General features: G+C 41.9%; 1 protein-coding gene across 1 annotated transcript in view; it reads left to right on the top strand.

The window, feature by feature from the left end:
* LOC126125798 (short transient receptor potential channel 4-like) overlaps positions 1–14,448 on the top strand; it is a 282,592-nt gene that overhangs the window by 106,158 nt on the left and 161,986 nt on the right. The window contains exon 6 of the mRNA XM_049915137.1: positions 5,258–5,363. Within this exon, the coding sequence (XP_049771094.1) occupies positions 5,258–5,363 (106 nt within the window). The remainder of the gene's footprint in view (positions 1–5,257; positions 5,364–14,448) is intronic.

Genomic DNA, 14,448 nt, shown 5'->3' with positions numbered 1-14,448 from the left:
CATAGTGCTCAGAGCCTTTGAAAATAACTTACTCAGCATGTCACAGTATGGATTCTGGAAGGATTACGCGACTGAGAATGCTATCTACACATTTATCCATCAAATAGTACACGCCCTAAATAACAAATTATCGCAATTTGGTATTTTTTGTGATCTCTCCAAGGCATTTGACTGTGTGGATCATGCCACACTCTTAGATAAACTCAGGTTTTATGGGACTGAAGGCTATACACACAACTGAACAGAAAGCATAAGATTGTGCTGACTAGCACAAATAATATTGAGAGGGTGGTAAATTCTAGTGAATGGGTAGTTATCACAAAGGGTGTCCCACAGGGTTCAATCTTAGGTCCTCTGCTGTTCCTTATTCGTGTGACTGACCTCCCACTTAACGTTCAGCAAGCGGAACTAGTACTTTTTGCAGATGAGACGAGTGTTATAATAAATCCCATTCCAGAAAAAGCAGCTGAAGATATTATTAAGGATGCCTTTCAAAGAATTATTAAGTGGTTCTCAGAAAATGGACTCTCCCTTAATTTTGAAAAAAAAACTCACTATATCCAGTTCTGTACACCGAATAGTCATATTGACAATTGATGTAGCATATAAACAGGGCTCAGTTAACAGCGTAGATTTCTCCAAATTTTTGGGTGTTCATATAGATGACAACTTGAACTGGAAGAAGCATGTTACTGAGCTTCTCAAACAACTAAGTTCAGCTTCTTTCGCTCTTCATATAATCGCTAGTCTTGGTGATAAACAGATCAGCCACCTAACGCACTTTGCATATTTCCACTCAATAATGTCTTTTGAAATAGTTTTCAAGGGTAACTCACCACTTAGATATAACGTATTGATTGCACAAAAGAGAGCAGTGAGAATAATTAGTGGTGTTCACCCAAGGACGTCACGTAGGCACCTTTTCAAGAAGTTAGGTATTTTAACTGCACCATCAGAGTACATATCTTCGCTAATGAAATTCGTTACAAATAATCCATCTCAATTCGCGAAGAACAGTGATATTCATATATACAACACTAGAGGGGAAAAATGACCTTACCTATCCGTTATTGAAGGAGTACCTTATTCAGCAACAAAAATCTTTGATCATTTGCCCAACAACATAAAGTGTCTGGCAGGTAGCAGATCAAGTTTTAAATCTGGCTTAAAATCATTTCTTTTGGACAACTGCTTCTATTCCACGGACGAGTTTCTGTTTCAGAAATGGTAAAAAAATGTACCTCTGAATGTAGTTGCATGTGTAGAACTAAAAATTTCAGTAACATTGATATTAGCACTATTCATGTGTGTGTATATATATCTTGTGACATGACTTGTTCCACATCATATCGATAAAATAATCGGGAAAATGATCTACAGAACATGACATAACTGAAACTACACTACTGGCCATTAAAACTGCTACACCAAGAAGGAATGCAGATGATGAACGGGTAGTCATTGGACAGATATATTATAATAGAATTGACATGTGATTACATTTTCACAGAATTTGGGTGAATAGATCCTGAGAAATCAGTACCCAGAACACCACCTCTGGCCGTAATAACGGCTTTGATACGCCTGGGCATTGAGTCAAACAGAGCTTGGATGGCGTGTGCATGTACAGCTGCCTATACAGCTTCAACACAATACCACAGTTCATCAAGAGAAGTGACTGGCGTATTGTGACGAGCCAGTTGCCCGGCCACCATTGACCAGACGTTTTCAGTTGGTAATAAATCTGGAGAATGTGCTGGCCAGGGCAGCAGTCGAACATTTTCTGTATCCAGAAAGGCCCGTACAGGACCTGCAACATGCGGTCGTGCATTATCCTGCTGAAATGTAGGGTTTCGCAGGGATCGAATGAAGGGTAGAGCCACGGGTCGCAACACATCTGAAATGTAACGTCCACTGTTCAAAGTGCCGTCATGCGAACAAAAGGTGACCGAGATGTGTAACCAATGGCACCCCATACCATGACGCCGGGTGATACGCTAGTATGGGGATGACGAATACACGCTTCCAATGTGCGTTCACCGCGATTTCGCCAAACACGGATGCGACCATCATGATGCTGTAAACAGAACCTGGATTCATCCGAAAAAATAACGTTTTGCCATTCGTGCACCCAGGTTCGTCGTTGAGTACACCATCGCAGGCACTCCTGTCTGTGATGCAGCGTCAAGTGTAACTGCAGCTGTGGTCTCCGAGCTGGTAGTCCACGCTGCTGTAAACGTCGTCGAACTGCTTGTGCAGATGGTTGTTGTCTTGCAAACGTCCCCATCTGTTGACTCAGGGATCGAGCCATGGCTGCACGATCCGTTACAGCCATGCGGATAAGATGCCTGTCATCTCTACTGCTAGTGATACGAGGCCGTATCCAGCACGGCGTTCCGTATTACTCTCCTGAACCCACCGATTCCATATTCTGCTAACAGTCATTGGATCTCGACCAATGCGAGCAGCAATGTCGCGATACGATAAACCGCAATCGCGATAGGCTACAATCCGACCTTTATCAAAATCGGAAACGTGATGGTACGCATTTCTCCTCCTTACACAAGGCATCACAACAACGTTTCACCAGGCAACGCCGGTCAGCTGCTGTTTGTGTATGAGAAATCGGTTGGAAACTTTCCTCATGTCAGCACGTTGTAGGTGTCGCCACTGGTGCCAACCTTGTGTGAATGCTCTGAAAAGCTAATCATTCGCTATCACAGCATCTTTTTCCTGTCGGTTAAATTTCGCATCTGTAGCACGTCATCTTCGCGGTGTAGCAATTTTAATGGCCAGTAGTATATATATATATGTGTGTGTGTGTGTGTGTGTGTGTGTGTGTGTGTGTGTGTGTGTGTGTAATGTATATATGTATGTATACGTGTGTATGTATGTATATATGTACCTTGTAATATGACTTGTTCCACATCATATCGATAAAATAATAGGGAAAATGATCTACGGAACATGACATAACTAAAACTTACTTTTTAACTCCCTTAGAACATCGTGCTAGCTGGATTGCTGGTAGAACTCCAACTCACGAGTGATTCCTTCTCATGATTTCCTCCAATTTTTTGCAACCACCCTCCTCAATGCTCAACAGTCACTGCCCGTCAGTGTATCACGTCTCCCTGATCTTGGTTTAACTGTAGTTGTTTCTTCGCTTTTTCACTTTACAAGCACGTCACAAACAGTCGATATGGACAGCTTTCGAAAGTCAAAATATCACTGATAGATCTGTTGCTCAAGAGACATCCAATAACCAGTCCACGTTCGAAGTCTGTGAGCTATCCAAACAACCATTCTGCTTTTACTGCTACTCTGCCGACGAAACAATACTCACCGCTTGCTGTTATGAAGACAGGTCCGCCTCTCGTGACATCTACTGGTCAGGTCTGCATAACATAGAGGTATCCGAAAACCTACGATCTGATAGTGCATAATGGAAGTTTGTTGTATCCATTGCTCAATATTTTAGTTACTGTTACACAGATCAGTTCAAGTCTATCTTGTGTAATGACTTTTGCATCACATCAGACTCAACGACATGAAGACAAAAGCTTGTTCCCAAGAAATAAATGGGATTATTAGCCGCATATGTAATAGCTCTCTGAAGCAGTGTATCTTCCAGATAGACTGAAGTATGCCATTGTTAAACCACTGCATAAAAAAGGGGATACGTCTGATGTCAACAACTACCGCCCAATCTCTCTTCTGACTGCCTTATCCAAAATTCTTGAGAAAGTAATGTATTGTAGAGTAGCTTCACACCTTTGTAAAAATAAAGTTTTACCAAAATGTCAGTTTGGTTTCCAGAAGGGTTTTTCAATGGAAAATGCTATATATACTTTCACTTATGAAATATTAAATGCTCTGAGTAACTGGAAGTCACCCGTTTGGATTTTTTGTGATCTATCGAAGGCTTTTGATTGTGTAAATCATGGAATACTTCTAGATAATCTCAAGCACTGTGGTATGAATGGGACAGTGCTCAAATGGTTTAAATCATACCTAACTGGAAGAGTGCAGAAAGTTGAAATAAACAGTTCACATAATATGCAAAAACCTGGTGATTTCGCAAACTGGGGAACAATCAAGAATGGGGTGCCACAAGGTACGGTCTTGGGTCCTCTGTTGTTCTTAATATATATTAATGACTTGCCATTCTATATTCACGAAGATGCAAAGCTGGTACTTTTTGCCGATGATACAAGTGTAGCTATCACACCCAACAGACAAGAATTAACTTGTGAAATTGTAAACGATGTTTTTCAGAAAATCATTAAGTGGTTCTCTACAAATGGGCTCTCATTAAACTTTGAGAAAACACAGTATATACAGTTCCACACAGTAAATGGAATGACACCATTAATAAATATAGACTTCGATCAGGAATCGGTAGCTAAGGTAGAATATTCAGAATTTCTAGGTGTATGCATTAATGAGGGGTTGAACTGGAAAAAAACAGACTGAGGATCTGCTGAAACGTTTGAGTTCAGCTACTTATGCTATTAGGGTCATTGCAAATTTTGGCGATATACATGAGTAAATTAGCATACCACGCCTGTTTTCATTTTCTGCTTTCGTATGGCATCATATTCTGGGGTAACAAGTAAAAGAGTGTTCATTGCACAAAAGCGTGTAATCAGAATAACTGCTGAAAGTCGTCCAAGATCATCCTGCACACTTTAATAAAGAGCTAGAGATCTTCTCTGTAGCCTCACAATATATATATATATATATATATATATATATATATATATATATATATATATATATATATTCACTTATGAAATTTGTTATTAACAATCCGAACGAATTCAAAAGTAATAGCAGTGTACATGGCTACAACACTAGGAGAAAGGATGATCTTCACTACTCAAGGTTAAATCTAACTTTGGCTCAGAAGGGGGTAAATTATGCTGCCACAAAAGTCTTTGTTCACTTACCTAATAGCCTCAAAAGTCTGACAGATAGCCATATAGCATTGAAAAGGAAATTAAAAGAATGTCTGAATGGCTACTCCTTCTACTCATTAGATGAATTTTTGGATATAGTAAGTGGGTAATTTCCCACCCCCACCCAAAAAATATTAAGTGTCATGTAATATTTTGTGTAATGTAATATCTTGTATAGACACCTTTTATTAACCTGACACGTTCCACATCATTACGAAGTGTCGTATTCATGATCTATGGAACAAGTACTAATCTAATCTAATCTAATTTAATCTAATCTAACTGAACCTGTGCAGGTCTTGAGCCAGTGCTGATGGTGTTCGTGGGAGCGCATGTCTGGAGCGACGTGAGGATGTGTCTGGTGCAAGGGCCGCGCCGTTACTTCAAGGTGCTGACCAACTGGTCAGTCACAACACCTATTATACTTAACATAAAGAGTTTTCTATATAACACTAGTACAATTATCTTCACACGCATAAGCACTACTTGTATATTAACGACCGTTGCGTCCCTCTCCACACACCACACTCTAGTCTCAACGAACGAGGAAGTATTATGTTCGAGTATAATGACTTTTCTGGAGACTAGAAATCTACTTTGTAGGAATCAGCCTGGGTTTCGAAAACGGCGATCGTGTGAAACCCAGCTCGCGCTATTCGTCCACGAGACTCAGAGGGCCATAGACGCGGGTTCCCAGGTAGATGCCGTGTTTCTTGACTTTCGCAAGGCCTTCGAAACAGTTCCCCACAGTCTTTTAATGAACAAAGTAAGAGCATATAGACTATCAGACCAATTGTGTGATTCGATTGAAGAGTTCCTAGATAACAGAACGCAGCATGTCATTCTCAATGGAGAGAAGTCTTCCGAAGTAAGAGTGATTTCAGGTGTGCCACAGGGGAGTGTGGTAGGACCGTTTCCATTCACAATATACAAAAATGACCTTGTGGATGACATCGGAAGTTCACTGAGGCTGTTTGCGGATAATGCTGTGGTATATCGAGAGGTTGTAACAATGGAAAATTGTACTGAAATGCAGGAGAATCTGCAGCGAATTGACGTATGGTGCAGGGAATGGCAACTGAATCTCAATGTAGACAAGTGTAATGTGCTGCGAATACATAGAAAGAAAGATCCCTTATCATTTAGCTACAATATAGCAGGTCAACAACTGGAAGCAGTTAATACCATAAATTATCTGGGAGTGCGCATTAGGAGTGATTTAAAATGGAATGATCATATAAAGTTGATCGTCGGTAAAGCAGATGCCAGACTGAGATTCATTGGAAGAATCCTAAGGAAATGCAATCCCAAAACAAAGGAAGTAGGTTACAGTACGCTTGTTCGCCCACTGCTTGAATACTGCTCAGCAGTGTGGGATCCGTACCAGATAGGGTTGGTAGAAGAGATAGAGAAGATCCAACGGAGAGCAGCGCGCTTCGTTACAGGATCATTTAGTAATCGCGAAAGCGTTACGGAGATGATACATAAACTCCAGTGGAAGACTCTGCAGGAGAGATGCTCAGTAGCTCGGTACGGGCTTTTGTTGAAGTTTCGAGAACATACCTTCACCGAGGAGTCAAGCAGTATGTTGCTCCCTCCTACGTATATCTCGCGAAGAGACCATGAGGATAAAATCAGAGAGATTAGTGCCCCCACAGAGGCATACTAACAATCCTTCTTTCCACGAACAATACGAGACTGGAATAGAAGGGAGAACCGATAGAGGTATTAAGGTACCCTCCGCCACACACCGTCAGGTGGCTTGCGGTGTATGGATATCGATGTAGATGTAGATCTGCATGTTGTGCTGTGAAGTTGGCGATACGACAAGGTTCTTTTCTTGTTCCATTGCTTTTCTTGGTGCCTACACAAGTTGTATACCACTAAATTTAATACGAAGGGGTCCAATAAGAAATGCAACACTTTTTTCTGAAAGCCAGTTGGTTTTATTCAGGATCCCAATGCACCATATTATTACCTACATTTTTGGCTACCCTATTTTTCAGCATAATTTAAGTGTAAAGCGATGGCCTGGGAGGGCCTATATGTCCACATGGTACCACTCTACTGGCCAATGTCAGAGCCAACGTCTCGCTGCATCAGTTACCTCCCCATTATCCACGTGCTGTTTCCTGTGGAGTGCATCCTTCATTGGACCAAGCAGTTGGAAGTCGGAAGGGGCGAGAACTGGGATGTAGGGTAGATGAGGAGGACCAGTACAAAGAAGTTTTGTGAGCTCCTCTTTGGTGCATAGACTTGTGTGTGACATTGCGTTGCCATGGAGAAGTTCTTCTTACGATCATCCTCGCAACACGCAAGCAGTTCTGCACAGCAAACAATTCCGCATCGTTGCTCATTATGGTCTTGTGTTATCCGCGTCGATAGCTGAGTGGTCAGCGTGACGGATTGCCGTCCTACGGGCCCGGGTTCGATTCCCAGCTGGGTCGGAGATTTTCTCCGCTCAGGGACTGGGTGTTCTGCTGTCTTCGTCATCATTTCATCCCCATCCGGCGCGCAGGTCGCCCAATGTGTCGTCGAATGTAATAAGACGTGCACCAAGGCGGCCGGAGCTGCCCCGCAAGGAGCCTCCCAGCCAATGACGCCAGACGCTCACTTCCATAGTCTTCTGTTAAGCGATGAGGAATCCATCAAGCACACACACCTTTGGGTACCCCAAAAGGTGGACCAGTGGGTCAGCACTAGCAACAAGACGTCCGATAGTGGAGAGAGGTGTTTGAGTGCGATGCGTCGATCATCTCGAATGATAGCCTCCGCACTTCCCAACATTGCAGAAGTCACAGCTGTGTGCAGCCTCGCGGCACGTCGGATATCGGACAGGTTTGCACGACTTTGCGATGACAACAGACGCCTCGCCCAACGACTCACCTTTTGTTCACTACCAGATCTCCGTACGCATTTGGCTAACCTGATACTAAACCAAATAGGGGTAGTGCAGGAGTAGGTTTAATAATGAATAGGAAAATAGGAATGCGGGTAAGCTACTACAAACTGCATAGTGAAAGCATTATTGTGGCCAAGATCGATACGAAGCCCACGCCTACCACAGTAGTATAAGTTTGTATGCCAACTAGCTCCGAAGACGACGAAGAGATTGATGAAATGTATGACGAGATAAAAGAAATTATTCAGATAGTGAAAGGAGTGAAAGGAGCTTCAGAAGAAGCCTGGAGATACTGACAGGTTTCAGATAGATTATATAATGGTAAGACAGAGATTTAGGAACCAGGTATTAAATTGTAAGACATTTCCTGGGGCAGATGTAGATTCTGACCACAATCTATTGGTTATGAACTGCAGATTGAAACTGAAGAAACTGCAAAAAGGTGGGAATTTAAGGAGATGGGACCTGGATAAACTGAAAGAACCAGAGGTTGTAGAGAGTTTCAGGGATAGCATTAGGGAACAATTGACAGGAATGAGGGAAAGAAATACAGTAGAAGAAGAATGGGTAGCTCTGAGGGATGAAGTGGTGAAGGCAGCAGACGATCAAGTAGGTAAAAAGACGCGGGCTAATAGAAATCCTTGGGTAACAGAAGAAATATTGAATTTAATTGATGAAAGGAGAAAATATAAAAATGCAGTAAATGAAGCAGGCAAAAAGGAATACAAACGTCTCAAAAATGAAATCGACAGGAAGTGCAAAATGGCTAAGCAGGGATGGCTAGAGGACAAATGTAAGGATGTAGAGGCTTGTCTCACTAGGGGTAAGATAGATACTGCCTACAGGAAAATTAAAGAGACCTTTGGAGAGAAGAGAACCACTTGTATGAATATCAAGAGCTCAGATGGCAACCCAGTTCTAAGCAAAGAAGGGAAAGCAGAAAGGTGGAAGGAGTATATAGAGGGTTTATACAAGGGCGATGTACTTGAGGACAATATTATGGAAATGGAAGAGGATGTAGATGAAGATGAAATGGGAGATAAGATACTGCGTGAAGAGTTTGACAGAGCACTGAAAGACCTGAGTCAAAACAAGGCCCCGGGAGTAGACAACATTCCATTAGAACTACTGATGGCCTCAGGAGAGCCAGTCATGACAAAACTCTACCATCTGGTGAGCACGATGTATGAGACAGCCGAAATACCCTCTGACTTCAAGAAGAATATAATAATTCCAATCCCAAAGAAAGCAGGTGTTGACAGATGTGAAAGTTACCGAACTATCAGTTTAATAAGTCACAGCTGCAAAATACTAACGCGAATTCTTTACAGACGAATGGAAAAAGTGGTAGAAGCTGACCTCGGGGAAGATCAGTTTGGATTCCTTAGAAATGTTGGAACACGTGAGGCAATATTGACCTTACGACTTATCTTGGAAGAAAGATTAAGAAAAGGCAAACCTACGTTTCTAGCATTTGTAGACTTAGAGAAAGCTTTTGACAATGTTGACTGGAATACTCTCTTTCAAATTCTGAAGGTGGCAGGGGTAAAATACAGGGAGCGAAAGGCTATTTACAATTTGTACAGAAACCAGATGGCAGTTATAAGAGTCGAGGGGCATGAAAGGGAAGCAGTGGTTGGGAAAGGAGTGAGACAGGGTTGTAGCCTCTCCCCGATGTTATTCAATCTGTATATTGAGCAAGCAGTAAAGGAAACAAAAGAAAAATTCGGAGTAGGTATTAAAATTCATGGAGAAGAAGTAAAAACTTTGAGGTTCGCCGATGACATTGTAATTCTGTCAGAGACAGCAAAGGACTTGGAAGAGCAGTTGAACGGAATGGACAGTGTCTTGAAAGGAGGATATAAGATGAACATCAACAAAAGCAAAACGAGGATAATGGAATGTAGTCAAATTAAGTCGGGTGATGCTGAGGGAATTAGATTAGGAAATGAGACACTTAAAGTAGTAAAGGAGTTTTGCTATTTAGGGAGTAAAATAACCGATGATGGTCGAAGTAGAAAGGATATAAAATGGAGACTGGCAATGGCAAGGAAAGCGTTTCTCAAGAAGAGAAATTTGTTAACATCGAATATAGATTTAGGTGTCAGGAAGTCGTTTCTGAAAGTATTTGTATGGAGTGTAGCCATGTATGGAAGTGAGACATGGACGATAACTAGTTTGGACAAGAATAGAATAGAAGCTTTCGAAATGTGGTGCTACAGAAGAATGCTGAAGATAAGGTGGGTAGATCACATAACTAATGAGGAGGTATTGAATAGGATTGGGGAGAAGAGAAGTTTGTGGCACAACTTGACTAGAAGAAGGGATCGGTTGGTAGGACATGTTCTGAGGCATCGAGGGATCACAAATTTAGCATTGGAGGGCAGCGTGGAGGGTAAAAATCGTAGAGGGAGACCAAGAAATCAATACACTAAGCAGATTCAGAAGGATGTAGGTTGCAGTAGGTACTGGGAGATGAAGAAGCTTGCACAGGATAGAGTAGCATGGAGAGCTGCATCAAACCAGTCTCAGGACTGATGACCACAACAACAACAACAACAACAGTGAAAGGAGACGAAAATTTAATAGTCATCGGTGACTGGAACTCGATAGTAGGAAAGGGAAGAGAAGGAAACGTAGTAGGTGAATATGGAATGGCAGCAAGGAATGAAAGAGGAAGCGCCTGGTAGCATTTTGCACAGAGCATAATTTAACCATAGCTAACACTTGCTTCAAGAATCATAAAAGAAGGCTGTACACATGGAAGAAGCCTGAAGATACCGGAAGGTGTCAGATAGATTATATAATGGTAAGACACAGATTCAGAAACCAGGTTCTAAATTGTAAGACATTTCCAGGGGCAGATGTGGACTCTGACCACAATCTATTGGTTATGAACTGCAGATCAAAACTGAAGAAACTGCAAAAAGGTGGGAAATTTAGGAGATGGGACCTAGATAAACTGAAAAAACCAGAGGTAGTAGAGAGCTTCAGGGAGAGCATAAGGTTGGTTCAAATGGCTCTGAGCACTATGGGACTCAACTGCTGTGGTCATAAGTCCCCTAGAACTTAGAACTACTTAAACCTAACTAACCTAAGGACAGCACACAACACCCAGCCATCACGAGGCAGAGAAAATCCCTGACCCCGCCGGGAATCGAACCCGGGAACCCGGGCGTGGGAAGCGAGAACGCTACCGCACGACCACGAGATGCGGGCAGAGCATAAGGGAACGATTGACAAGAATGGGGGTAAGAAATACAGTAGAAGAAGAATGGGTAGCTTTGAGAAATGAAATAGTGAAGGTAGCAGAGGATCAAGAAGGTAAAAAGAAGAGGGCTAATAGAAATCCTTGGGTAACAGAAGCGATATTGAATTTAATTGGTGAAAGGAGAAAATATAAAAATGCAGTATATGATGGAGGCAAAAACGAATACAGACTTCTCAAACATGAGATCGACAGGAAGTGCAAAATGGCTAAGCAGGGATGGCTAGAGGACAAATGTAAGGATGTAGAGACTTATCTCACTAGGGGTAAGATAGATACTGCCTACAGGAAAATTAAAGAGACCTTTGGAGAAAAGAGAACCACTTGTATGAATATCAAGAGCTCAAATGGAATCCCAGTTGTAAGCAAAGAAGGGAAAGTAGAAAGGTGGAAGGAGTATATAGAGGGTCTATACAAGGGCGATGTACTTGAGGGCAATGTTATAGAAAGGGAAGAGGATGTAGATGAAGACGAAATGAGAGATATGATACTGCGTGAAGAGTTTGATAGAGCACTGAAAGAACAAAGTCGAAACAAGGCCCCGAGAGTAGACAACATTCCATTAGAACTACTGACAGCCTTGGGAGAGCCAGTCCTGACAAAACTCTGTCATCTGGTGAGCAAAACGTATGAGACAGGCGAAATACTATCAGACTTCAAGAAGAATATAATAATTCCAATCCCAAAGAAAGCAGGTGTTGACAGATGTGAAAATTACCGAACTATCAGTTTAATAAGTCACGGCTGCAAAATATTAACGCGAATTCTTTACAGACGAATGGAAAAACTGGTAGAATGCGACCTCGGGGAAGATCAATTTGGATCCGTAGAAATGGTGGAACACGTGAGGCAATACTGACCCTACGACGTATCTTAGAAAATAGATTAAGGAAAGGCAAACCTACGTTTCTAGCATTTGTAGACTTAGAGAAAGCTTTTGACAACATTGACTGGACTACTCTCTTTCAAATTCTAAAGGTGGCAGGGGAAAAATACAGGGATCGAAAGGCTATTTACAATTTGTACAGAAACCAGATGGCAGTTATAAGAGTCGGGGGGCATGAAAGGGAAGCAGTGGTTGGGATGGGAGTGAGACAGGGTTGTAGCCTACCCCCGATGTTATTCGATCTGTATATTGAGCAAGCAGTAAAGGAAACAAAAGAAAAATTTGGAGTAGGAATTTAAATCTATGGAGAAGAAATAAAAACTTTCAGGTTCGCCGATGACATTGTAATTCTGTCAGAGACAGCAAAGGACTTGGAAGAGCAGTTGAACGGAATGGACAGTGTCTTCAAAGGAGGATATAAGATGAACATCAACAAAAGCAAAACGAGGATAATGGAATGTAGTCGAATTAAGTCGGGTGATGTTGCGGGAGTTAGATTAGGAAATGAGACGCTTAAAGTAGTAAAGGAGTTTTGCTATTTGGGGAGCAAAATAACTGATGATGGTCGAAGTAGAGAGGACATAAAATGTAGACTGGCAATGGCAAAGAAAGTGTTTCTGAAGAATAGAAATTTGTTAACATCGAATATAGATTTAAGTGTGAGGAAGTCTTTTCTCAAAGTATTTGTATGGTGTGTAGCCATGTATGGAAGTGAAATATGGACGATAAATAGTTTGGACAAGAAGAGAATAGAAGCTTTCGAAATGGGGTGCTACAGAAGAATGCTGAAGATTAGATGGATAGATCACATAACTAATGAGGTATTGAATAGAATGGGAGAGAGGAGAAATTTGTGGCACAACTTGACTAGAAGAAGGGATCAGTTGGTAGGGCATATTCTGAGGCATCAAGGGATCACCAATTTAGTATTGGAGGGCAGCGTGGAGAGTAAAAATCGTAGAGGGAGACCAAGAGATGAATACACTAAACAGATTCAGAAGACTGTAGGTTGCAGTAGGTACTGGGAGATGAAGAAGCTTGCACAGGATAGAGTAGCATGGAGAGCTTGCATCAAACCAGTCTCTGGACTGTAGACCACAACAACAACAATGGATATCTGCGACGTTCTGGTTCTGCACCGAAAGAAACTCAATAGCAGTTCTCTGCTTGAAATGCACCTCTGTTACAGACGTCATTTTGAAGGCTACACGTAGTGCTGATACCAATCGGAACTTCGTAAAACTGTTGGGGCTGAAGCGAGAATATTCCACGAAGTCACAATAAATTGCGCATTTTTTCAACCGAAGCTGGCCGATAAAAAACTGTTGCATTACTTATTGTACGACCCAATAAATCATTCAAAAAGTTCTTATTTTCTTATGCTAAAAGTTCCATTACCGAGTACGTAAATAATTCACCAATGGGGACGATTAGTAACTTCAGTTCCTAACTAGCAAGGAACACATTGTCAGAACGTCGTTTAATACCCATAAACCACAATACTTACAGCCTCTGATACAAATTTCTCACAAGAAGAAGTTTCGTTGTCACAAAATGATGAAATAAATAAAAAAATCCTAGTGTTAAAACTGAAAACAGATGTAAAGCTTCCATGGAAGCACATGTTATGTTGTGGAATGCTTAGACCAGAAGTGTCCAACCTTCGGACCACATGCGGTCCAAAGCAAACATCAATGTGGCCCAAGAACTGAGCATCTATCACACGATTGGCAAAAAAATCCCATGTCATTGTCGAGTACATTATGTGCAGCCATAAATACTCGTCTTCTTCCACTGTGGCCCAGGTGAGGTACCGAGTGAGGTGCCGCAGTGGTTACCACATTGGACTCGTTTTCGGGAGGACGATGGTTCAAACCCGTGTCCGACCATCCAGATTTAGGCATTCCGTGATTTCCCTAAACCGCTTAGGCAAATACCGAGGTGGTTGCTTTGAAAGGGCAGAGCCAATTTCCATCCCTATCCTTCCCTAATCCGAGATTGTGCTCCGTCTCTGATGACCACGTTGTCGACGGGACGTTAAACACTAATCTCCTCCTCCAGCCGAGGTAAATGTTTGGAAACCTCTGGCTTAGACCACTGATTTCAGTTCCTTGGATCAATAATGCCGTAATCTAGAAGCCAATACTAGCAAAATTTGAAGCTTTCTTCTTCTATAGAACCCAGTGCTACTCTGGACGGGGCGAATATCAAAATCGAGTGTGTTGGTTAGGTGTGATTCCGAAGCCCTGATATCGATCTAGACACTACCGTTTAAAAGCCAGATCGGACTGTGGGAATGAAACTCATCGTGGCAACAATTTTGTATAAATTATTCTCTATTTTCTTGTGTCAAATTGGAGTAAAAATGCAACCTTCCACGTTTTCGAATATCGCTATCGTGACTGCTACTTTTGTGTCATGTTACAGCCAA

The sequence above is a fragment of the Schistocerca cancellata genome, chromosome 1 (assembly GCF_023864275.1).
Source record: "Schistocerca cancellata isolate TAMUIC-IGC-003103 chromosome 1, iqSchCanc2.1, whole genome shotgun sequence".
In the NCBI taxonomy this organism is placed as follows: Eukaryota; Metazoa; Arthropoda; class Insecta; order Orthoptera; family Acrididae; genus Schistocerca; species Schistocerca cancellata.
Note: the sequence above shows the minus strand (reverse complement) of the source record. Positions and strands in the feature narration are given on the sequence as shown.